At 38.0% G+C, this 26,406-nt stretch overlaps 4 protein-coding genes across 6 annotated transcripts in view; 2 read left to right on the top strand and 2 right to left on the bottom strand.

Annotated features, from left to right (window-relative positions):
- nrbp2a (nuclear receptor binding protein 2a) overlaps positions 1–1,319 on the bottom strand; it is a 47,399-nt gene extending 46,080 nt beyond the window's left edge. For all 3 annotated transcript variants that reach the window (XR_010907798.1, XM_067453512.1, XM_067453513.1), the window contains exon 1: positions 798–1,319. Coding sequence is in view for 2 of the 3 variants with exons in the window: in XM_067453512.1 (XP_067309613.1) it covers positions 798–917 (120 nt within the window). In the remaining variant the exon portion in view is untranslated. The remainder of the gene's footprint in view (positions 1–797) is intronic.
- Positions 1–26,406, top strand: part of si:dkey-154p10.3 (PX domain-containing protein 1) — a 450,183-nt gene that overhangs the window by 357,114 nt on the left and 66,663 nt on the right. The window lies entirely within an intron of this gene.
- On the top strand, positions 5,384–19,398 carry klhl18 (kelch-like family member 18). The gene is made up of 10 exons (XM_067453509.1): positions 5,384–5,633; positions 7,274–7,404; positions 10,351–10,491; positions 11,874–12,072; positions 12,478–12,638; positions 13,476–13,612; positions 13,695–13,917; positions 14,129–14,233; positions 14,887–14,998; positions 17,510–19,398. The coding sequence occupies exons 1-10, from the start codon at positions 5,499–5,501 to the stop codon at positions 17,894–17,896; spliced, it is 1,731 nt and encodes a 576-aa protein (XP_067309610.1). The 5' UTR covers positions 5,384–5,498; the 3' UTR covers positions 17,897–19,398.
- Positions 20,574–26,390, bottom strand: bfsp2 (beaded filament structural protein 2, phakinin). The gene is made up of 8 exons (XM_067453511.1): positions 25,773–26,390; positions 24,469–24,551; positions 24,219–24,375; positions 23,978–24,139; positions 21,375–21,500; positions 21,061–21,290; positions 20,813–20,898; positions 20,574–20,705 (listed from the first exon to the last, which is right to left on the bottom strand). The coding sequence occupies exons 1-8, from the start codon at positions 26,238–26,240 to the stop codon at positions 20,662–20,664; spliced, it is 1,356 nt and encodes a 451-aa protein (XP_067309612.1). The 5' UTR covers positions 26,241–26,390; the 3' UTR covers positions 20,574–20,661.

The following is a 26,406-nucleotide window of genomic DNA, read 5'->3' as shown; positions in this document are numbered from 1 at the left end:
TCAGAGAAAAACATGCAATACCTAGTCCGCTTTATTTCAAATAGTCAAATAACTGTACATGGAAATCAAGGGTTTCCATGCTTTCTTAGAGTAAAAAATAAAAATAAAAAAAGGTTTTTAAAAAAATAGCACTCTAGGTGGATGAGGTTGTCTAAAGTGTAAATATAACTAGCATTAACTGCCATAAAAATAAAGTTTGACAATTAGAACTACTAGCAGCACATGGTTAAAAAAAGAGGAGGTTACAAGTTTCCAGTGTCCTGTCCGATAGATAGCCTGAATGTGTGCCAGGACTGATAAGCTTTAGTTTACTGTATCCGTGACTTATTTCAGAGATAGCCGAGATCACGCTTCAACACAAGCGGACAGGAGGGGCTGTCACCTCCACGCCCATTTTATCTCACAAACAAATAAAAATAATACTATGCGCTGTATTTGCGTGCGCGCGCGTATACGTGGGCGGAGGGGGAGGGGCTGTGCGTTAACTCAAATGTTTACATTAAATCTCATACGAAAACTACACATAACCCATCTAAAATGATATTAAATGGTCTTAAAGCACACATGCGTGTTGTTCAAGCATTTACGCATCGATTTATACGCAAATCACAAGATACCCCATGTGAAGGAACCAACTGGGCTGGTTTATCACGAGGACACCCACAACCACATCATACAGTGTGCTTTCATTTGCAGAGCCCTTTAAATACTTCAATAATAGTTAAATGCATATTGAGCATGATCCAGTCGTCTATGCAGGATAATGACAGCAATGCATACAAAACCTCGAGACGTACCTGCTCCCGTCGCTTCTGCCAGCGGCCACAGGGGCTTTCCTCCAATATTTCACTCTCATCTTCACTCTCTTCCTCTTTCCCCCCGGACCCCGATATGTTCTCTGGGACGGACATAGTCATTGTACCCGTGCGTGCTGCTTTGACGGCTCCTTTAAGACCAACTGGGCAGGCAGGACCTCCTGAGGCTCGCAGCGATGTTGTAGCGACAAATGTGTTTCATTGAACATAGAAGAGCGACAAATACTGCAGATCACGATTTCAAGTTACAGTTCCGTCGTCAACCACGTATAAATACTGCAACATGTAGTTAAAACGACTCGATTCGCGTTTTACAAGCGAGGTAAAACATTCACTGTTATGTTCAATGTAATCCCATCCTTACGGATTCTTAGAGAAAAGGATAAGGCTCCCGAAAGCAGACAGTATTGTACGTGAGAGGCGTGGGTCGCAGTCCACCCTACACATATTAGTGAACACTAAAGAGTCCGACCTACAGGCATCATGCACTTCATCTCCGTTCAGCTTTCCCTACTGGCTGGAGCTTTCTGAATTTCCTCTTTTTTAACGTGCTACCGTAAAGCTCAGACAATATGCACACACAGAGAGATCATTTTACTGTCCTGTGCCATAAAACTATTCAGTGCATGTCAGATTACTCAACCCCTGTCATAATTTACACAGTGCAAAGGGTGATTGGGCTATAAATGGCCTGCACTTTCAAATTACAATACACGTTTGTCCTGTTGCTTTAAAGTGTCGTTTAATACAGTGTTGCATTGAGTTACTTACTTAGAAGAAAAAAGGGTTCAATATAGACACAAAAAAAAAGCTGGGTTAAAAACAACCCAAGTTAGGTTTAAAATGGGCAAACCCAGTGAATGGGTTGTTTTTTCTCAGTGGTAGGGTTAAATCTTTGCCCTTCGCGCTGGGTAGTTTTATTTAACGCATTACTGTCTTGCTTAAAATGAACCCAAAGTATGTTGGAAATTAACATGTATTATTATGTTTAATACATTAACATTATTATTAATACGTTTAATGAATAAATAGCTTATTAATAAATGTTCACCTTTTGATTATTATTGTTGCCTCTATAATTATGTCTGATTTTAAATTTGGGGTTAATTTTAAGCCAGCCATATAGCTATTTGTATAAAAGGGTTAACAGCCCAGCACATTGGGCAAACATTAAACCCAACCTCTGGGTTAAAACAACCCAATCGCTGGGTTTGTCCATTTTAAACCCAACTTGGGTTGTTTTTAACCCGGCATTTTTTAAAGGGTTCTTGACTAAATTTTAAAGAACCCAAAAGGTTCTATATAATGAGAAATTTCTTACATTATTTAAATATACTTTTTAATGTTTAACAGTTTTTTTTCTTTCTTAATGATGGTGTGTTTGTGAGCTGATTAATTCCTTAAATATATATATATATATATATATATATATATATATATATATATATATATATATATATATATATATATATATATATATTATGCCCTTAAAAGGGTCTATGAACAGAATCCTTTATATTCTAAATCATCTTTTAAGAGTGGGGTAAACTGTAAATGAGAAGTGTGTGTGCAGTGGGTGTAAACAGTGAATTGTGTATGTGATTTAGTCAAGTCAAGACTTGCATGAGTGTTGAAACTAGTATTTAAACGGAGTGACTGGGTTTAGACGTGTGAAAACTTCTCTTTCTCAGATCACAATGGCCCCAAATATATTTGGACACTTACACCCACTTTTTTTTTAAAGTATTTTTTAACAATGCATCAAACACATTTTTTATATGTATACACATAATACATATAAATATAGCACAAACACGCTTGACAAAAAAACATTTCTGTTATAAATTATAGATATTTTATTTTAAAATAGATGGACACAAACAGAGGACATTTTCTGATTCTCAAATGTTAGTGGAATTTCGAGATAAACTTTATACAGTGCATGCACTAGAAATGACCTTAAAAGTAAAAGGACAGCAATTGCTCAGAAAAGGGAAGTTAGTTCTGAGAAAAGGTCTTACATCATTAGTTTGCGGATGAATAATGACATTTAGATCTTTTTAAGAGTATATTATGTGTCCAAAATCAGTTTGGGGCTACTCACTATACCTTTGTGTTGCATCTCACACTCATTGATCCTTTGTACCGTTCTCTGTAAAAAAAATGATATGTTCGACAGTTATGACAACATATGTATTGCATTGTTTTAACTCATCAAAATAAGTTAAATTTTTTTAAACTTTTTTATTATTTATAAACGATGTAACTCATTTTATAAAATCAGTTTAACATAATTTAAGTTGAAATAACTTAAACCTCCAAGTGGATTGTACTGCAAAAGTTCAAAATTTGCCTCTTTTTACAATGTTCACACTCTTTCTTGTAAAATCCCATGAGAAGTTAAGGCTGCGAATGTGTACACTGTAAAAAAATATTTAGATAAAGAGTTACCTGGTTGCCTTAACATTTTGAGTTCATACAATGAAAATCTTTTGAGATTCGACAACCTTTATTAAAATATTATTAAAAGATTTTGTAAGCATGTTGGGTAATTGTGTGTGTTTTATTTATGATGATGCAGTGAAACATGCCAAATTGTGCTATTTTCATGATTTATAAAAAAATGTATGTGGTTCAGATACAATACTATTTTGAGTTTCTAAATAAATTTCCTTCCTTGTATCAACTCAAATTTTTAATTTCCATGAACTCAAAATTTTAAGGCAACCAGGTTACTTACTTTTTAAAAGTTAAACAACATTTTTTTTACAGTGTAGAATAAATTTGCAGCTAATAATTTACCAATCATCAGCGATTGTACTTGAGCATGTCATTAATCATTTTCTTTATAGGCTACAAGACTCACTTTTTTATCACATTATTCCTGAAAGTTTATTTCACCAAGCGTCCTAACACCTGCATCTGTCCTATGTCCTGTTTTGATTTCTAAAATTAAATTATTTGAAAAATAAATTCCCTTTTTTAACCAAAGCTTTCTTAGAAAAGCACTCCCACTAAATTCCCCCTGAGGTAACAGCTCTTCTGAACAGCTTATTTTCCTGCCAGTTCATGCCTGCCAGAATGACTGTCTGTTCTCTGTTTATTTTTGTAAATAGAATTTGCACAAACCTCCAGACATCTCTTACTGGATATTTGTGCCACCTGCTGGTAAAGTTGTGTAGTTACAAAAGAGAATGAATATCTAACAAACGCTCTAATAGTTCATATGTATGCTTATCAAACATCTTGTTTGTGTTTACACCACAAGCTGTAGTTTTTGTCACCGGAACAGGAAGAAGACATTTACAATAACCTAGAGGATACAACAAAGGATCTTATAGGCAACTCATTAACTTCTTGAACAATCATCTAGCCATATTAGTCACATATATAGCTCTGGAGATTAGATAGTACACACTAGTGTGATTTTGCAAATGTAGATTTGACCACAATCAGCTTTCTGTGTCTCAAACTTGACTGCTTTGACACAAAGCACAATGATGGCACAAGGACGGAGTATCCTGTGGTACTTTACAGCTTACAGAAGATTTTCCAGGAGGCGTTTTTCCCTTTCAACAGTTAGCAAAAGCATGGCAACCATAAACTATAAGTAGCCTAATTGTGTAATAAGGAAATATATATTGAGAAAATCTGAGGAAATGGTACATTCGTGTTAAGAACATTCTATTGATCATTTTTAATTCTAAAATGTAAGCAGAATCAGCAGAAAGCAAAGATATAGTAAATTACCTGACAATTTTATTTAGTAAAAATGACAAAAATACAGAGGTGTAAAGAGTACTTGAAAACCACACTTGAGTAAATGTACAGACTCCAAAAAAAGGACTCCAACACAAGTTACAAGTCACCAATTCCAATACGGCATGAGTAAAATATATTGCTAATTTATTTTATACACAGTATCCAAAAAGATACTGAAGTATCGATGGTTCAGTTAAACTATGAGCAAAAATTACTAAGATTTTTAGTTTTTATTGGTGAATTATGAGTGTTTCTATTCTTCCATTATCCAGAATGAAAGAGCTGAAAGGTTTGTTTGAGCTGCGCCCTCTACTGTACATGCGTGAATTTGCATTTTTACCGCAGCTTATTATTTCAATTTTGGGGGTAAAGGGTCTTTACATTTGCACAAAAATAGAACTTTTTTGTAATAAAAATACAGAAAAAACAAACGAGCCAAGCCCACGTAAGAAAAGGTAACGTAAAAGTACCGCAACGCGTTACTTAAAGTAACTACCGCAATGAGTTACTTTTTAAGGGAGTAACACAATGTAACAAAACTTAACTTTTCAAAGTAACTTTCCCAACGCTGGCTATTACGAATTCAACCGTGTCTAGCTGTGAAGGACTTGAGACTTGTCTCACAGAGAGAGAGAGAGAGAGAGAGAGAGAGAGAGAGAGAGAGAGAGAGAGAGAGAGAGAGAGAGAGAGAGAGAGCTGTGCAAAACTGTCACGTGAGCTGAACTCAACTAAGCCATGATGTAGCAACTACATGTGATTCACATGAATAAGACCATTACATCCACAATAAATCTGATGTGAGCAGTATATGACCCCTGCATAAATAATAAGGAACTGACACCGCCAGTGGAGGGTACTCAGTAAAACAGCTCGATCTACGGCGTCTCGGTTTGGACAAAAAGTATCGTCTCCAGTCCATCAATGACGATGGGTGACACGATTTTTGAAGAATTAGAAGATTTGATGCATTTTTCTGTCGCCGATTTGCCCGCTCGTGGATATGCAGTGATGGAGGAGATCCGACGACAAGGGAAACTGTGTGATGTTACCCTAAAAGTACTGTGCTTTTCTTTGTTAGGGTTAATTTGCTAGTGAAATGCTAACCAGGTAGCACTAGGCTGTCAGCATGGTAGAGGCTAGTGAAGTACAGACACTGTTAGCTGAAGGAAGAGCTGTCATTTTTAAGGCTACCAGGTCGTTTGTTAATGCGTCTCATTGCATACATCTCTTGAAATTGATTTTTCTATATTTTGTATCAGTTTTAAAGGCGATGTATTCTAGTATTATGTGCTAGCATGTAGCTAACATCCTCATCAGCTGCAGATATGAGCTGTACATTTTAAACTGCTTAAGCACGGAAGAGGAACATTACATCCTGCTATTTTTATTTTGACCTGTAGAGAAATTATAAAAAGCCTGTGTGGTGAATTTGCCTTCCATGGTCTGTTAAGAAGTTGTCATTTCCTCATGTTTAATGTTTAACTATATTGTCAAGCTGTGCTTAATAGAAACACCTGTAAGAGCTTGATATCCAATATATCTTGAATTGTTTGGGTTATTTAAACAGCAGTTTTAGCTAGATTTTCCCCTCATACATATTTCTATGAAACAAAATATTGTACATTGACATAACTGGGGGGAAAAATTCTAATAATTTGAAATGTTCATTACTTTTTTAGTGATAAAGTTGTTGAGGGAATTAATTAAAATATTTTTTTAAACGAATATGAAAATAATTTAATTAAAATAATAATGTCTGGCTGTTTTAGCCTATTTTAAAGCCCATTTTAAACAAATTTGAGTGTACCAGCCCGCTGTTTGAGAACCACTGATTATACTATGCCATATTCAGCCGCCTTTAAGTGCAGTTAAGGTTTATTTCTTAAAAGCACCTCAATAAAGCATGCAACAGTAATTGCAGTAACAGAAATGCCGTTTCTGTGGCTCAAGAGGAAAGAAATGTAGAACATAATAGAGACATAAGGTGTTAAAAAATTAAACATTAACCCCCCGTTTCACAGATAAGGCTTAAGCTTTGAGGTGTTATAACTGAAAGAAACTCGCACGGATGTATCTTAAAATATGTCAGTGGCATTGTTTGAAGCACACCACACCAGTAATGTTTTTTTTTCTAGGGCACGTTTATAAAAGGTTACTTTAAATGCCCTAATTGAACTAAGGCCTAATCCTAGTTTAGTCTAAGCCCTGTCTGTGAAACTGAGCCTATATATATATTATGTAGCTGTATAAAGCACCATTAGCAGAAGCATCAGTTAATGAAACCTGTGCTCAGTCTGTGCTATAACTGTTGCATCATCAGCCCTTTATGTGGGTCACAGAGAGCAATAATCCACTTTATCTCTTCCACCTGACCTGCTGTACGCATGTCTTTGCTGACTGACAGCTGGCTTATTGTACATATTACAGATCATACTAAGGATTATGGTAAAGGTTTAGTATAAAATGCATCACTGTTCCGTTATTTTTTCCCACATTTCCTACTACATTCATTTAAATTTTAAATTTCCGTTCATTTTGACCCTAGAAAATACTTTGTGATCATTTGGGTGGAAGGCTAATTTTTCAAAAATGCAACTGAATGTCTCATTATCAACACTGAACCAGGACATTTTAGGTATTTATGTGTATGAGATGATTTCTGATCATGATTTGTGCATCTGTCTGTGTGTATGCAGGTCGGAGAGCACAAATTCAGTGCTCACAGAATAGTCCTAGCTGCTTCGATTCCATACTTTCATGCCATGTTTACCAATGACATGGTGGAATGCAAACAGGATGAGATCGTCATGCAGGGCATGGATCCCAGGTGAAGATACTAAACCAATCAGCGATCAAGATCTCTAGATATGGGGTGCTTCTCAGGCCCTGTCCCAAATGAAAAAAGTTCTCGCTCCCAGGGCTGCAAGAACAAAATGATGTCATTCTGGTTTGGGAGTTCGCGCAGCTTGTTTTCGACACATCGTCTGAGCAGAACTTTTTTTCTTGCGGGTGTCCGAGAACTACAGGTCCTTCTCCAAAAATTAGCATATGTGTTAAAAGTTCGTTATTTTCCATAATGTAATGATAAAAATTAAACTTTCATATATTTTAGATGAATTGCACACCAACAGAAATACTTCAGGTATTTTATTGTTTTAATACTGATGATTTTGGCATACAGCTCATGAAAACCCAAAATTTCTATCTCAAAGAATTAGCATATTTCATCTGACCAATAAAAAAAAAAAGTGTTTTTAATACAAAAAAAGTCAACATTCAATTAATAATGTTCAGTTATGCACTCAATACTTGTTCGGGAATCCTTTTGCAGAAATGACTGCTTCTCTTTCTGATTCAGTGCGGCGTGGCAAGGAGGCGATCAGCCTGTGGCGCTGCTGAGGTGTTCTGGAGGCCCAGGATGCTTCGAAAGCGGCCTTAAGCTCATCCAGAGTGTTGGGTCTTGCATCTCTCAACTTTCTCTTCACAATATCCCACAGATTCTCTATGGGGTTCAGGTCAGGAGAGTTGGCAGGCCAATTGAGCACAGTAATACCATGGTCAGTAAACCATTGACCAGTGGTTTTGGCACTGTGAGCAGGTGCCAGGTCGTGCTGAAAAACCACATCTTCATCTCCTTTAAGCTTTTCAGCAGATGGAAGCATGAAGTGCTCCAAAATCTCCTGATAGCTAGTTGCATTGACCCTGCCCTTGATAAAACACAGTGGACCAACACCAGCAGCTGACATGGCACCCCAGACCATCACTGACTGTGGGGACTTGACACTGGACTTCAGGCCTTTTGGCATTTCCTTCTCCCCAGTCTTCCTCCAGACTCTGGCACCTTGATTTCCGAATGACTTGGAAAATTTGAGCAACAGTCCAGTGCTGCTTCTCTGTACCCCAGGTCAGGCGCTTCTGCAGCTGTTTCTGGTTCAAAAGTGTCTTGACCTGGGGAATGCGGCACCTGTAGCCCATTTCCTGCTCACGCCTGTGCACGGTGGCTCTGGATGTTTCTACTCCAGACTCAGTCCACTGCTTCCGTAGGTCCCCCAAGGTCTGGAATCGGTCCTTCTCCACAATCTTTCTCAGGGTCCGCTCACCTCTTCTCGTTGTGCAGCGTTTTTTGCCACACTTTTTCCTTCCCACAGACTTCCCACTGAGGTGCCTTGATACAGCGCTCTGGGAACAGCCTATTCGTTCAGAAATGTCTTTCTGTGTCTTACCCTCTCGCTTGAGGGTGTCAATGATGGCCTTCTGGACAGCAGTCAGGTCGGCAGTCTTACCCATGATTGCGGTTTTGAGTAATGAACCAGGCTGGGAGTTTTTAAAAGCCTCAGGAATCTTCTGCAGGTGTTTAGAGTTAATTAATTGATTCAGATGATTAGGTTAACAGCTCGTTTAGAGAACCTTTTCATGATATGCTAATTTTTTGAGACAACAATTTTGGGTTTTCATGAGCTGTATGCCAAAATCATCAGTATTAAAACAATAAAAGACCTGAAATATTTCAGTTGGTGTGCAATGAATCTAAAATATATGAAAGTTTAGTTTTTATCATTACATTATGGAAAATAATGACCTTTATCACAATATGCTAATTTTTTGAGAAGGACCTGTATTGTGTGATAATTGGATGTTTGGCACCTGCTTTTCTCGTGAAGTATGGAATATACTGGCCAGAACGACCTTTGTTCTCGTTTTTGCCACCTCGAGAAAACAAACAAATTTCTTTGTTCCTGCAGAGTATGTTCCAATCTTAAACCCTCTCGGTCTTCCACTGAGTCCGCACTTTCAAAACATAATGCCGCTTTGACTGGCGGTTAGAAGTCCTTTGCATAACTCACAAACTCGCGGGCAGTGTTGGATGTAACTAGTTAATAAGTAATTAGTTACTGTAATTTTGAAAAAGTAAAGTAAGGGATTACTCGTATTTTTTGTGTAATTACAGTTACTTCACAAGTAATTGAACTAAATACTGTGTTTAGACTGTAGAACAATTACATATAATACAATAGTGGAATTAACATCAACATTTAAAGTCTAACTTTAAAATGCATGTTTTGTATGTATCCTTCTTACATTTGTTATACTTTGGTCAGTTAATAAGAATAATTTATGTAGTTTTATATTATGTATTTTGAATGAATTAAGAGCCATTTCATGTCTCCTTTAATCGTTTAACTCGAGGTTGATTATAGGATTTCGAAAGTAATAAGTAATAAAATACTTTTTGGGGAGCGTAATCTGTACAGTAATCTATTTACACTATTGAAGATGTAATTAGTAACTAGAAATTAATTACTTTTTTAGAGTAACTTACCCAATACTGCTTGCATAGCAGCCGCAAACGGGCACTCACAAGCACCCTTCTTTAAGCTTAAATGACGTATGGGACACCCTACGGTCTTGTGAATTGAATGGACACGCTGCGGCCATTGAAGTCCACAAGACCGAAAGTGCACATGAAGTGTGCCATTTGGGACAGGGCCTCAATACCCAAATTGATGCTTCCTCGTTTCCTCACTTCTCCGTCCTGCAACATGTTACCTGGAAGCCAATTGAACTCAGCCTTCTTGAAGGACATCTCAATTCTTTAATTGCAACACGTGGAGGTGAGGATACACAGGCGTATCCTTCCCTCACATCCTAAAGGGGTGGAGCTTAGACACAAGGAAAGGAAACGAGGATGCACAGATAAAAAATGAGAAGCACCCATGGTTTTTTGTTTGTTTGTAAGTGTGTTAATATTTTCATCTGTTTTCCCTCTAAACAGTGCACTTGAAGCCCTAATAAACTTTGCCTACAATGGACACTTAGCCATAGACCAGCAGAACGTCCAGGCCCTCCTGATAGGGGCTAGTTTCCTGCAGCTTCAAAATGTCAAAGATGCCTGCTGCTCTTTTCTACAGCAGAGGTACAGTAAACCAATTCAGTTCACACTTATTTGTATAACGCTTTTCACAATACATATCGTCTCAAAGCAGGTTAACAGAAAATTCATGCATCTACATTACAATTACATTACAATTTAGAGTGATTTGTTATCAAAAAAGTCCAAGTTATGGATTTCAGAAAAGTACATAGACAAATCACACAGTTAGCTAACAATGTATTAATAAACAATGCAGTAGTTTAAGGCAGAAAAAAATGCAAATAATGATTTATTAATATCATATTGTAATTGTAAGATGATAAGATGACTATATAATAATATCTACTGGTTTAAAGATCAGTATGATTTTACAGAAATTAATACTTTTATTCAGCGAGGATACATTAATTTGCTCAAAAGTAAAAATGACATACTTTTACATTGTTAAATTGTTTCAAATAAATGTTCTTTTGAACTTTCCGTTCATCAAAGAATCCTGAAAAATATTATCATCCGTTTTAAGCTGCACAACTGTTTTCAGCATTAATAATGAAATGTTTCTAGTGCATATTATAATGATTTCTGAAGGATCATGTGACACTGAAGATTTTAAATGATTAAAATATTTATCATTACTGTTTTAATGTATTTTGATCAAATAAATGCAGCCTTGTTGAGCTTAAGAGACTTTTCTTAAAAACATAAATAATTACAGATAAATTATATGAGGTGAATCCAGTTTTATATCAAGAAGTTATTAGTTATTATTTTGAAAACAGATATGACCGTGGTATATATACGAGATGCCAAATTGGACATTCAAGACTCATTCATTCATATTTATTGAAGGGGGAAGAGAAACCGGTTTGTGATTTGTGTAAGAATTTCACAAGTGTGAAACATATTTTAATAAAACGTCCTTTTCTAATTAATATTAGACCACGGTTTTATTCAGAAAACACATCAATGGATATTTTTAAAAAGATTTCTCCGTGAGTAATTTTAGATTTTTTGTCAAATATTACAATTGATAGATTCTATGTAATTGTTGTTATTATGACTATTGTTGTTATTGATGGATATGCCTGATTTTGTATAGTGATTGTTTTTAAGATAATATTGTTAAATTATTGTAAACAATGTATTGAAGGGATACTGCTGATTGCCATGAATATAGCCATTGCTGCTGATTTGGCATTACATCATAAGTAAATACAAAAAATTACAATCACAAGCTTTTAAACACTAATGTGTTTACATATTTGTATAATCAAATAATAATGATAGGATGGAATAATCACAATTAGGCCATTAAGTAATAACTGTGACAAGCTTCTCTCAGGTTATGGAGTTGTAAAGATTATAAAAAGGCGATATAATTGCACATACACAGATTGCTCTAGACTTGCTCTTCTTATTTACAGGTTGCATCCGAAGAATTGCCTTGGTGTACGGCAGTTCGCAGAGACTATGATGTGCACCACACTTTACGATGCAGCCAACATCTTCGTTCATCAGCACTTTGTGGAGGTATCGTTGTCCGAGGAGTTCCTGGCCCTTCGGCCGGAGGAGGTGTTTGAGCTCGTGGGCTGCGATGAGCTCAATATCCAAGCAGAGGAGCAGGTCAGATTCTAATGACAAACTTAAAGTCACAAGAACAGGATGGTACTGAATGATGGATGTAAATCACGTTTTCATTGCTTCACAGTTTTGGGTGTTTTCTTTAACAAGACTCCAGACTTGACAGGTTTCCTCAAACTCGGTCCTGGAGGGCCACTGTCCTGCAGAGTTTAGCTCCTGATCAAACACACCTGAACAAGCTAACCAAGGTATTCAGGATCACTAGGGCTGTGTCTGAAACCTGGAAAATACTGCCTAGGTTTTCCGACACAGCCTAGAAAATCACAGGAAGGTGTGTTTGATTAGGATTGGAGCTAAACTCTGCAGGACCGTAGTGCTCCAGGACTGAGTTTGAGGAACCCTGCTCTATAAAATGCGAGCGAACCTGATCTAGTTTGTTGTTTGTAGGTGTTTGAGGCTGTGCTGGCGTGGGTGCGACATGCACGTGAAGATCGGGAGCCACGGTTACCGGAGTTACTGTCTAAAACCCGACTGCCTCTGTGTCGACCTCAATTCCTCGCTGACAGAGTCCAACAAGATGAGCTCGTACGCTGCTGCCACAAATGCAGGCACGTTTCTTTCAGATAACTTATGCTCTATAAATGGACCTTTTGGCAAAACACACTGTTTAGAGTCCAAAATAAGATCCAGATCTGCAGAAAATACATTTCCAATGCAATATTTAAAGGGGTAGTTCACGCAAAAATGAAAATTAGCCCATGATTTACTCACCTTCAAGTCATCCTAGGTGTATATGGCGTTCTTCTTTCAGACGGATACAATCTGAGTTATATTAAAAAATGTCCTGCCTCTTCAAGCTTAATAATGGCAGTGAATGACTGTTTCTTTTTTGAAGTGCATAAAAGTGTATCTATCTATCATAAGTGTATCTATCAATTATAAAAGTGCATCTATCCATCATATAACTGCTCCACATGGCTCCGGGGTTAATAAAGGCCTTCTGAAGCGAAGCGCTGTAAGAAAAATATCTATATACTATACTTCAAGTCAGCTTGACAAGGAAGTTGTGATAATTTGTGATAGATGTTTTAATCCCCATTGCGATGTATATCTGAGCTACTTGTACAATTATTGCATCAAAGTCAAGATCCTTCAGCCTTGCGCTTTACTGATTGTTCCACTGGAAACGTTGCAATATGCAAGTTTTTTTTAAATCTTGTTTTGCCCATCTAGGCATTGTTAGGCGGAGCGTGAGCGAATAGCACTAGCCAACAAGGCACACTATTTGCACCATTAAAACCATTGGTGACTTCATTGCTTTATGTAATGTAAACAATTATTATTAGGCGGATGGAATTTTTGAAAGGATGTGGGGATTCATATTTTTTATTGTTTGTGCATTTCCAAAAGTATCCATACATGTAAATGCATTTTACTCTTAACAGGGACCTTGTTGATGAGGCGAAAGATTACCATCTGATGCCGGAGCGACGGCCGCACCTTCCAGCCTATAAAACCCGACAGAGATGTTGCACATCCATCGCAGGATTAATCTATGCGGTCGGGGGCCTCAACAGTGCTGGTACCTCACACTGTGCTTTCAGAAAACTACTGAGTTAGTTACTGTCAAGTGTACTGTTGATGAGACAATGTTTCATGCACAGGTGACTCATTAAATGTGGTGGAGGTATTCGATCCCATTGGAAACTGTTGGGAGCGATGCCAACCTATGAGCACGGCCCGCAGTCGAGTGGGTGTTGCTGTTGTGAATGGGCTGCTTTATGCCATTGGTGGATACGACGGTCAATCGCGGCTTAGAACAGTGGAAGTTTACAACCCAGAAACTGACACGTGGACAAAAGTTGCTAGCATGAATACTCAACGCAGGTACGAAATCATGAAATTGTGTAAATATATTTAATATACAGTTCTGGAAAAAATTAAGAGACCACTTAATATTGAGAAATAAATGTTAAGTGGTCTCTTAATTTTTTCCAGAGCTGTATATTATTTCAGAAGCTATTTTGAAGCTAAATTGTTTATGCAAAGAGTTTTATGTGCATATGTATGATGCTTTTGTCTCTTCCTTCTACATCAGTGCGATGGGAACAGTTGTAGTTGATGGCCATATATATGTGTGTGGTGGATACGATGGCAAGTCCTCTCTAAATTCAGTCGAGTGCTATTCCCCAGAGACTGACAGGTGAGTCCTACATTTTTTTTCAGATAATGTTTTGCCACATGATTCATTTGTAAATCAACTAATCAGCATTTTAAGAAATGGAAAATATTATTTTGAAAAAACAAACAAACCAACTAAGACGTTTAAGAGCAATAGCCTTTACGATACAGCGCTTTATTATAATCAAATGCTTATTTAATCTTGGCTGAACTATATTTAATTTAAAATGTCCTATCATGGACTGTTCGATATTTGAGCGCTGCTTTATGATAGAGAGAGTAAATATAGCCTACTACTATTATATCATTATTAATAATAAATGTTGTTTTTTTTGTTTATATGACACTATAGCACTATAGTTTTGACTTACTCAATTAAAACCATGACATATACAATGTTGCATTTGTTAATATATGAATCATAAAAATAGCAAATTAATGTAATTAATATTGTTTGTTCTAGTATAATTTCTTTGTGTTCTTCATTTTGATTCTTTGAATACTTACTTGGAGCAGTGCTTACTTATTACACGGATGTTTAGTTTAATAATTTAATTTGTTAATGTATTAATATTTAATGTAAAGGCTTGCTCAATAGCAACGTTTTTGCTGTGGTTCTTTGGAATCAAAATGTCTGATTTTGTGTGTGTGTGTGTGTGTTTCTTGTGTTACCAGATGGACAATAGTTACAGAAATGAGCGCAAGCCGCAGTGCTGCTGGTGTTACTGTGTTTGAAGGCAGAATATATGTTTCAGGCGGTCATGATGGTCTACAGATCTTCAACACAGTAGGTGAACATCATAATTCAATTCATAGTTTTCACGTGTCGTCACGCTTCAAGGAACCTGGAGGGCAAAACAAGGCTTTCCTCCGTTACCCGCCAGTCATTTTTACCAGGTTTGTAGTCAGTATTAATGCAGTAAGACAGTGATAGACCAAATTCAGTATACACCATATTGATGTTGCTTATTTTGTACCGGAATGCAGAATATTTGTGCAACACAAGGTTTCTTGTTAGGGTTTTTTCCATCGAAACCCATTATAAAGAAAAGGTGTTACGTTCATATTCTTGGCTCATTAATTCGCCTCTATATAGTATGCATCATCAAAAAGGGTGTTAACTGAATTTGATCTTTTAATATCACTGTTTTAGTAGATTACGGCACTTTAAGGGTAGGTTGCTGTGGCAAGGATTCTTATTGTGTAAGGTGTAAATTCTTATTGTGTAACGATTCGGTATCGGTTCAGTAATAGACCATAACCGGTTATAAAGTACTGATTATTTTCTGACGTCATTTATCACGCACGTAAATTGTCGTGGTAGCATACAATGGCAGAGGGAGGCGAGTGAGAGTAATTAAAAATGCTCCAACTACTTTAAAAATCCACATCTGGGCACATTTCGGCTTCTATGACGAAGCTGCATGACCTGGAGAACACGCACACATGCTGTGTGTAAATCAAAGCTATCTGATTTATCAAAACCATTTTATTTACACTTGGGTACATAAATGTGTATCTGCAAAACGGATATAAATCTGTTCAGTTTCTGCACTATATGCAGATTTAATGGAGTTCACGTCGAAAACGTGAAAACAGCAGATATGAGCTGCGTTTTATTGATCATCAGATCATTTTAAAATCAAAGACAGCAATATGAGCGAGTGTGGCCACAGCACTTTAATGAAGATGTTTGCATGTTGAGCACTTATGACTTTACTCTCGGTTTAATGTGCGGTAGTTTGTGCATTGGCTTGATGAAGAGATACTGGTCTGTGGCAATGTGTGCTGCATAGTACTGTCATATCTGGCTATAACATCATATAGCCTATAACACGCTCTCATACGTTTATTTATAAATATTTTACATATGTGGTTTCAACAACCAGATGCATTTAGACTTAAGTTATGACTGTAAGGCAGCCCAAACCACCTCTTAAAGTGGCTTTTAGTATTTCCTTTTGTGTAGACTTGAGTTTTGTTTGATGTTGAATACATTTTAGGAGCTTGTTTTAATTGAACAGGTAAAATTAAAGGCTCCGTTCATATATCTGACTGCTTGTATTTATTGACAAAAGTCAATGCACCGTGATGCATCGTGATTTCAAATTAAACCAAATCGATGACATGATAATCGTAATCGGACCTAACCGTGAGACCAGTGTAGGTTCACACCCCTACTGTATAATAAGTGCCCGAAACGTGCATCTTGTTCACATATTTTAGTTTTAAGATGGAAATTTGACAGGCTTGTGCTGCAGTTCAATAGAGTTCTGTGGCGGTTTTGCCCTCCAAGGCTCCGCACAAGTCACGTGACTGAAAACTATGAATTGATGATATAAATCAGGGGTTTTCAAACTGGGGTCCAGGGACCCCCAGGGGTCCTTCAGAAGGTTCTAAGGGGTCCCAAAACAATTTAAGAGAGTAAAAAGACAAAACAAAAATGGATAAAGTCTACAGAACATTCTAGCGGTTTCATTTATAAATGTTTCTCACCTTTCTTGCCGTACTTTCCAGAATTGTATGTTTGCTTTGTGTCTTTCTAGTGTGCTGTTCTTACTATAGTCCCCTTTATCTTGCTCACTGTGGTTCTTAACGCAGTACGTAAGCTGCTTATATTTGTACATCCAACATTAAAGGAACTGTATGTAAGTAATGTATTTCAATTAATCATAAAATGGCCCTGATATGTCTCTAGACATTAAGAAATCATGTCATTTTAAATACTTCTATCACTGACAACAGTAGTCCGGCCAGGATATTGTCATTTAAAAGTTGTTGTTGCAGCCCTCAACTGATGTTGATGACATGTTGTGTTTTGGCCTGAAGCTCCGCCCTCCACCTATCGACCAATCACAAAGTCAGTAGTGTATCCGCATCCGGGTTGCCAGATCTGCTCTAGTTACCACATCTGCAGATCTACAAACGTTCCTGATCCTACAGCCAATCTGGCAACCTCGAGTCAGAGGGAGAGGGATACAGCGCTCTACAGTCATTTGAAAGTGATTGCAGAACTAATTTTGGCCACAATCTTACATACACTTCCTTTAAGTATAGCTGATTTAAGTTTAAAAACAATATGTTGTATTTATAATGTCACACTTACTATTTATCTAAGAGTTTAAATGTTTTTTTTTCATACATAAAATAGATTGATTTTGGGAAGGGGGTCCCTCATAAAAGGCTCATCATATTTGGGTATCCTTGGCATCATAAAGTTTGAAAACCCCTGATATAAATGACAATACAATATGTGAATTTGTGAATACTCCTTGTTGTTTCATGTCTCTGCCACTAGGTGGAGTACTATAACCAGCATACAGCATTATGGCACCCTGTTGCTTCCATGATAAACAAGCGCTGTCGGCACGGGGCTGCAGCCGTCGGCAGTAATCTGTATGTGGCAGGAGGTTACGACGGCTCTGCTTTCCTCAGTGGAGCTGAGGTTTACAGCTCAATAACAGATCAGTGGAGCCATCTGGTGGCCATGAACACTCGACGCAGCCGCATTTCTTTAGTGGCCAACTGCGGTCGACTCTATGCAGTGGGAGGTTACGATGGACAGTCCAATCTCAGCTCTTTGGAAATGTACGACCCAGAAACGAACCGCTGGACGCTTATGGCACCGATGGTTAGCCATGAGGGTGGGGTAGGGGTAGGCTGTATACCCTTACAGCCGACTTAACGCCACAGGCTCCCAGGACATTTTGGTTATTTAAAAGAAAAAAAAAGAGATTTTTGTACTGATTATTCTAACACAAAGCATTTATGATTCTTGGTTCACATGTTTGCATCAGAGGTACCATTATTCAGGCTTTTATTCTAAGAAAAGCCTTAAAGCAGATATGCCAGTACACCTTTAATGGTGACATAATCCTGTTCTTTTGACGACCAAACGTAGACTTCATACATGCATTCAAAGACATTCACATGGGCCGCACTTCTGCTAAAAAAAAAAAAAACGCACTTTTGCACTGTTTTCTGTGTATTCTGGGCCCTTTTTAAGCATCCGTTGGGTAAGATCATGTACACGCAGACATTTTGTAATTGTATTCCTCTTAACTGGAAGCCAATTTAGATTTCTAGACAGGTGAAAGTTAACCACTGTTAACCCATGCCATAATTGGGAGAGTATAATCAAGTAGGTATGATTAATGAGGATAAAGCTGTTTTTAATTCTATTTTTATCAAGAATTCAAGTACGAATCGAATTGGGATATTGCTCGTAACTAAAGTTGCTGTTTTGCAGAACATGATGAAAGTGTAATGTGAGCGAATGACCTCTTATGTGTCTGTGCAAAACATCTGCTAGATGTGCCATGACTTTCCACTTTACATGGACTATGATTTAAACACTTGAATAATTTTTTGGTCAGGGTTTAATGTGTAGTAGATGTTTTTGATTTTTGGGATTGCCGATCACCAGCACCACATGTACTGGATGGATGGGTTGTGATGTGCCCATCTAATCACATGTCTTTTTCTGTTTCATTTTCTCTCATTTTTTGAGAATCAGCACACATACCAAAAAGAGGGAGAGTGAAATTGACATTAACTGACAAAGTTAGGGAGGAATCATGTCTCTATGTCTCTAAGTTGAGGAGATTTAAAACGAACGTTCCCTCGTGCTTTGTGCAAAGAATGTCCAAATTATGGTTTATGACTGTATAGGCGTATACATTTTTAACTTCATGCTTTTTCAAATAACACATAGGATCACTGACTGTGAATTTTGAACACGGTTTATATTTTCTGTCTCATATTACCAATACTGCATTTCTCTGCTGATTTTATTTTATGATTTATATTTGTAGTAACTTTTAATTGTGATGCAGTATTTCTACTTTTAATTTATTATTAACTGTAATCGTTCTTCTTTTTATAGCGTTGCACATTGTAGTTTATAAGTCACACAAATGAGAATCAAGTTTACGTTTTCCAGAAATCTAATATATATGTATATGGATCACATTTTCTGTATGTGTTTGAATATATTCCTCAGCTACCTCCGTATGAGATGGGAGAGCTCACCTGGGACGAATATCGAATCGGTCGTCTTATCATTGAAAAACATTTCGATTTAACCTGAAGGAACGGCATTAACTGAGAGAGTTTGTGTGGGACTAAAATATTCTTTTTCACATAATTCCTAAATGTCTTAAATAAACATTGATTTTATGGACACAATGCCGCCCTGTGCCGTCATTTTCCCTGTGACGCACAACAACTTCGGGTCACACCCTTTGAGCTGTGTTTTAATTGAACAAACGCGTGCCTGTTTGCTGTTAGTATGAGTGTGAAGGATGACTGGGAACATGCAAAGAGCCCTGCTGGTGTTGCTGCTCATCTCTATGCTGAACTTCTCAGCTGCTTTTCCCATGGAGCCACTTCAGAAGGTATAAGAATCTTCTTATGAAATGAATAAACCCAAAACACATCATTAAAGCTGGTTATATTGACATTAGTTGTTCATCTTCCAGACACCTCTACTGGTCCAACCATCAGATCCACAGCCGTCAGAAAGCGTAACACTAGGAAACTCACAGGTGAGAAGTGTGTTTGTGACTCAATCAGACCTATTTGTTCATATGTAGCATATTACAGCTGTGCTGATGTTGATAGGACGTGAGGGTCAGCAGTTTTGGATTCCGTCTGAAAAGAGCCAATTCTGCTAACACAAAGAAACCGGCCCGTTACTGTGCTGGATGCTTCTCGGTTATTGGAGACCCAACGAGGCCAGAGAAATGAAATCTGCTGGATTATGCATAATTCTTACACTCTAGCATGAATAACATCCAGTTGCTGATGGAAAGAATAACTTGTTATTAATGTATACTATGTTAGACTGTCATTTCTTTAAAGTTTGCATGAATTTGCACTTTTTTAAAAATATAGTACATTTAAGTAAACTGCTTAAATTTGTGTAAATGCGGGACTGCTCTTCTTAAAAACACACTATGGTTACCCATTTGTATTAGAAATGTCAGTAAGCTATTGTCTTTTGTTGTAGCTTTGCGTCGTTCCCCCCATGCATGCAGTAAACGTGTTATTTGAGGATTTCCTAAACAAAGAAATGATAGTTCAGAACGATAACATGGATTTGAAGTAATGTCTAAGTGGCTGTTTCATAGACGTGTCATTATAACCACAAGGTGTCATTATGGTATTAAGGAGCTTCAGTTTTGACCAGTCAATTATTCATATTTCCCACTCTATCATTTATGGCTTTGGTACTTGTGGGCGTAAAACAGGATATGATCAGAATATACAGAGGCTAGAGAAGCAACTCGAGAGTCAAATCTTCAGCAAAATAAAAATGATAATGTTTGTTTAATTTATGTCTTATGTTTTTATTTATTTCTTAACCTGCACAGCACTCATGTAGTATATATATATGCTGTAAACTACAAGTGAGGAGAAACAGATTTTAGCAGAGAATAATGAGATATTTCATTCATTTTTTCTTTCTTCTGGAGCGTCAGGATCGTTAGAATCTGACAAAGGACATCAGAACATGTTTTTTATCTCCAAAAAAAACTCAATTATCTCTTCATATTTTCTACTTATTTTCTCTATAAAACATATTGCATTGAAACCGTACCTTCCGTCTGTGCATAGCCCTGTGGTTCAGATGTAGATGTTGTGGGATCAATTGGTCCCTCAGGCACTGAAGAACCACCGGGGAACCTACAGTACAGAACAACACTGTGGTTACATACAACATCCCCTGAGAGATCTGTCAGGTATCACAGAAAATGAAACTAGTTTCTGCTTCTGAGAAACGAGGATGAAGTCAGTTATTTTCAGTCATTGTCCTCCTGTCATAAGCAGATTGAAAACGAGCCTCACGTCGAGTATCTGCTCTCCTCTCCGTCCAGTATCCCGTGATATGTTCCGATCTCCATCTCCAGCTTCCTCTTGTTGTTGAGCAATGTTTCATAGTCCTGACGCTGCTGCTCGATGTCCCCACGGACTTCTTTGAGCTCGCCCTCCAGCTTTCCGATCACAGAGCCCAGATTTTGGAGCTCAATGCTATGCCAGTGCTTGGCATCGTTGATGGCATTCTCCAGGCCTCGTTTCTGCAGTGATCATTCATAGTTTCAGTGAATTGAATATGGTTTACTTTATGATTTTTGCATCACACTTTGAGAAGGTTGTCCTACCAGAGCTCTAATAGACTCGGTCTCGGCCTGCAGACTCTTAATCTTGCACCCGGCATCATTGCAGTCCGTCTTCAGACTCTCCAGCTCCTCTTCTTCTGGACTCAGTTTGCTTTTCCCACTGTTCGCCTGCTGCACATTCACACGTAGGGGTGTACATACATATTTTTATGTTATGACAGGGAAAATATTCGGTCTGTTGGTCATTATCGCAAAATAAATCCCAACAAGCTGATCAGGACCCCAACGTGATCCTAAAGGAAATAATCTGTAACAACATACAATACTTTTGCAGAATTTATAACTTTTGGATATTTTTTAACATTTACAGTAGTAAAATATATTTTGTATGTATTTAGCCTATTCGATCACATTGACACTACCTTTGAAAAGTTTGGGATTTTTGTTCTGACACAGTTTAACACTTGTCATAAATTAAGTTCTTGCCATATTTTATTACCATTTTCTAAACTGTAGCGAATAAACTGTGATAATGTGAAAAAATGTTGAAGTTGTCTGAATAAATTTTGTTTTGACTGTATATACAACTATGGAAAAAATTCAAAAATCAATGAATGAAAAATCAATGTTAAGTGGTCTCTTAATTTTTTCCAGAGCTGTATATACAAACTACCAGTCAAGTCATTGACTTTGATGGGAAACGTCCAAACGTCTGACTGGTAGTGTATATAGTAACATTTTAATATGGGGAACACATAATCACTATTAACTAAGACTTTTGTCTCAATAAATTAATAATGTACTGCTTATTAATAGTTAGTAAGGTAGTTTTTGTAGCGTTTAAGTTTAGGTATTGGATTAAGGGATGTAAAATATTATCATGCAGAACAAGGCATTAATATGTGCTTTATAAGTACTAATAAACAACCAATATAGTAATATGCATGCTAATTGAACCCTAAAATAAAGTGTAACCATATATATATATATATATATATATATATATGTGAGTGTGTGTGTGTGTGTGTGTGTATGTACACTCACCTAAAGGATTATAAGGAACACACACTAATACTGTGTTTGACCCCCTTTCTCCTTCAGAACTGCCTTAATTCTATGTGGCATTGATTCAACAAGCTGCTGAAAGCATTCTTTAGAAATGTTGGCCCAGATTGATAGGAGAGCATCTTGCAGTTGATGGAGATTTGTGGGATGCACATCCAGGGCACGAAGCTCCCGTTCCACCACATCCCAAAGATGCTCTATTGGGTTGAGATCTGGTGACTGTGGCGGCCATTTTAGTACAATGAACTCATTGTCATGTTCAAGAAACCAATTTAAAATGATTGGAGCTTTGAGACATGGTACATTATCCTGCTAGAAGTAGCCGTCAGAGGATGGGTACATGGTGGTCATAAAGGGATGGACATGGTCAGAAACAATGCTCAGGTAGGCCGTGGCATTTAAAGGGTTACTTCAGCGATTAACATATGGCTTTGTATCAGTAGAAACCCTGGAGTATATTCAAATGATCATGCTCCCCCCTCTTATATCCCCCTGAGACGAGAGATTTATGCATTTGCGTCACGAGAGGAATGTTTGCCCAGAGCCTAAAGACTACAGCCAGCAGAGGGAGCCATTTCCGCATGTTTTCAACTCGTGCATGGGGAATGGAGATCACACTTACAGCACAGCTCAGCTACAGGCATTAATTTAAACGGATGCTAAGCAATGTAAGTGTTTTAACTTCTTAAATTAATTTCTATGAAAGTTAAGCTTCCAAAGGCATGAACTGAAAACGCGTTGTGAATGTATGCCGCGAATGTGGTCGCGATTACCTCAGCTCTCATCACGAGAGCTCATCAAAAAAAGTAATCTGACTACTAATCTCAGTCTGCTGTGAGACTCACGCGGCAACTCGATCGTTATATTGAACACACACGTTCAGTATTTAATTGTACTTTCTGAACTCAGTCACTGTAATCCAGTAGTGGTGGCTTTGGGAATGGCCTGACAGGGCAGCGAAGCATTCTGGGAATTGTAGTCTTTCATCCCCATGAGACAAAAATACATTTTCTGCCTTTTCTCAGTCTAGAAAGCACCAAATTCAAAAATAATTTCACATTTCTACTACATTAATGACCCAGTTTAAATACAGATTCAGCTTCCCAGCGCTGAAGTACCCCTTTAAACGATGCCCAATTGGCACTAAGGGGCCTAAAGTGTGCCAAGAAAACATCCCCCACACCATTACACCACCACCACCAGCCTGCACAGTGGTAACATTTCGCCCACAGGACTGCTGCATACTGGATGTTTTCCCTTTTCACACCATTCTTTGTAAACCCTAGAAATGGTTGTGTGTGAAATGCCAGTAACTGAGCAGATTGTGAAATACTCAGACCGGTCTGTCTGGCACCAACAACCATGCTGAATTTTACATGCTCAAAATTGCTTAAATCTCCTTTATTTCCCCTTCTGACATTCAGTTTGTAGTTCAGGAGATGGTCTTAATTCTAAATGCATTGATGCAACTGCCATGTGATTGGTTGATTAGAGAATTGCATTAATGAGAAATTGAACAGGTGTTCCTAATAATCCTTTAGGGGAGAGTATACATGAATGATTCACATTCTATGGTTTACCTTGCACTCAAGGTATGTGTCAGCCTCAGCACGGTTCCTCTCAATGACCTTCTCCCAGTGGGAACGGATGAAAGCTAGAATCTGGTCCAGACGGGTCTCAGTGGGAGCATCCGGCTCATCAACCTCAAGCCCGGACATCTGCTGAAAGAGCTCTCTCACATCCTGAAGAAGAGCAAAAGAAGATCGTGATTTACCACCGGAATTCAAAGAGTATTTTATCATTGAGCTGTTCTTATTTCACCTCCATGTGACTTTGCTCCAGATTCATCAGCTCATTCTTCATGCTCTCGATCTCGTTCTCCAGGTCACTCCGGGTCAGGTTTGCATCATCAATGACTTTGTACAGAGAGTTAATCTCCTCCTCCACTGCTTTACAGAACGGCTGCTCACTCTCGTACCTACACAATCGTGCATAAAAACACACTATAGACCATTTGCTGAAAACCTGTTCATGCAGAAAACTTCTAATGCGATCAAAATCACACTCGCACCTGTCTTTGAAGTCCTCAGCATTGGCTTGAACATTCTCAGTCTGGAGCATAAGTCGAGCGTTGTTCAGAATAGCCTCACTGACCTTATAGGAAGCAGGAAGATGTTAGCATGTACTATTTACTAGAAGCAAAATTGTATGATATATAATGTTACATTTTTAAAATAAAACCTGTTCCCACAATGATAATTCAAAGTGCTTTACATAGAAAATGGATTAAAATAATGATAAATTAATCACAACATATGCATAAGAAATAAAAAACCTAAATCAGTAATTTCGGGTTTCCCCTGAGAGTCAGGTTTGTGATTTTACACTAGATCTTTTTGCCGATCTCTAGTGTCTTTTCACTCTCAGAGGTGAAATTAATTATATTTTAATTAAAGCTACACTTTGTAAGTTTTCCATCCGCTAGAGGGCGCCTATTTAAAACAAAGGCGTAGTTTGATGATGCCAAGTTTGAGCGCAGAATCTTGGGACATGTGGTCTTTATCTCACAGCCGGTGGGAAATAATCGGAATAGGACTCGGGCAGAAATCATGTTCATGGATGCAGTTATTAATGTTACTGTAGTGTGAAAGCAGATCATGAGCTGAGCAAGGCCGCTGGAGCGATTGTTACACAAACACACTATTATTATGTATGAGGTAACGCAGCTCTGTTTATCATATTAGATACATTTAAGTGTGTTTAAAATTAGGTTAGGAAGTTACTCTGTGCGTTCGCTTAGCGGCTGCTATGACTTTTGTTCACACTACAAAGAGTAAAGGGTTTCTGCAGAATAAAACCGCAAACCGAGGGTAACGCAGATATGACGCAATTGACAGATGCCCTCACACGTCCCGGCTCCTTGGTTAAAACATGGGTTAAAATTTTCTCATAATTTACAAATAGTTGAAAACATTTGGGATATTGTAAGAACTCAACTGAACAAAATATATAACACTGGCCTAGTGGTTTTTGGATGTTTTACTGCAAAAATACTACATAGTGCACCTTTAACTTTAATATGATGTTTAGCAATATTCTCTCTCTCTCTAAATAATAAATAAATATTCTCAGAATAAATGGTAAAATTGTTTAAAAACAAACAAACATAAATCTCCATAAATTTAGTTAGATTTATGTTTAAAAACAAATTGTCAGTGGGGTATAAAAAGTGAGCTTAAGTGTATTATCAGGATAAATAAAGGATATTAAAGGTTTTAAGAATATTTAGATATCTCCACTGGAAACTGTTTAAGAAATAGTGTTTGACATGTAGGCTTGATGTGTAGGCTAAATCCCTGTCAAACATCCTCCTACCTGTACATAGACATCCTCCCAGTCTTGTTTTAGGCCAGTCCATGTCCCAGCACTTGCGGCTTTCCTATCTAAGCACTGCTTGATCTGTTCCTCCAGCTGTTCGTTGAGTTGTTCTAGAGCGTGAACTTTATCGCGATACTCCAGCAGGCATGTGTTAAGGCTGTCGAAGCCATACTGGGGACTTTGATCCCTGGGCTGGGTCACCATAGGGAAGGTGGTGCTTCTGAGGCTCCGCAGAAACACGCTGCTGATGCCCAGGGCTCTGCGGGACACGCGTGTACCCAGGCTGCTGCTTACTCCGGTGGGATCCATGCCTACAAAAGTCCCCCGAGGCGCGGAGGTCGCAGCTGCGCTCGTGCGGCTCACGCCGACGGGTCTCTCCGCAGCGGCCTGGCCCAGGAAGGAGGATCCGCGTCTCTCCGCAGCGGCCGGGCCCAGGAAGGAGGATCGGCGTCGTGGCAGAGGCATTCCTGTCCGGATGCTTTTTAAGTGACAGGTCACTATTAGTCCATACGAGCGTGAATATCAACTGACCTCCCCTCAGCTACCGGCAACAGCTACCAGCGCATGTCTCTTTATGGTGCCCTGGCCTTCTGGAAAGCAGGCTCTTTGTTTGGATACTATTGTGACAGAG

The sequence above is a fragment of the Pseudorasbora parva genome, chromosome 9 (genome assembly GCF_024679245.1).
Source record: "Pseudorasbora parva isolate DD20220531a chromosome 9, ASM2467924v1, whole genome shotgun sequence".
Classification (NCBI taxonomy): Eukaryota; Metazoa; Chordata; class Actinopteri; order Cypriniformes; family Gobionidae; genus Pseudorasbora; species Pseudorasbora parva.
Note: the sequence above shows the minus strand (reverse complement) of the source record. Positions and strands in the feature narration are given on the sequence as shown.

Bases quoted from the DNA above. Each gene is read 5' to 3' on its own strand.
- klhl18 (XM_067453509.1), top strand. From the start codon at position 5,499: ATGACGATGGGTGACACGATTTTTGAAGAATTAGAAGATTTGATGCAT. The intron at 5,634-7,273 runs GTACTGTGCTTT...GTGTGTATGCAG, and splicing joins TGTGTGATGTTACCCTAAAA to GTCGGAGAGCACAAATTCAG. The intron at 12,073-12,477 runs GTCAGATTCTAA...TGTTGTTTGTAG, and splicing joins ATATCCAAGCAGAGGAGCAG to GTGTTTGAGGCTGTGCTGGC.
- bfsp2 (XM_067453511.1), bottom strand. From the start codon at position 26,240: ATGCCTCTGCCACGACGCCGATCCTCCTTCCTGGGCCCGGCCGCTGCG. The intron at 24,140-24,218 runs GTGAAATAAGAA...GCTCTTCTTCAG, and splicing joins TGGAGCAAAGTCACATGGAG to GATGTGAGAGAGCTCTTTCA. The intron at 21,291-21,374 runs GTAGGACAACCT...TGATCACTGCAG, and splicing joins CCGAGTCTATTAGAGCTCTG to AAACGAGGCCTGGAGAATGC.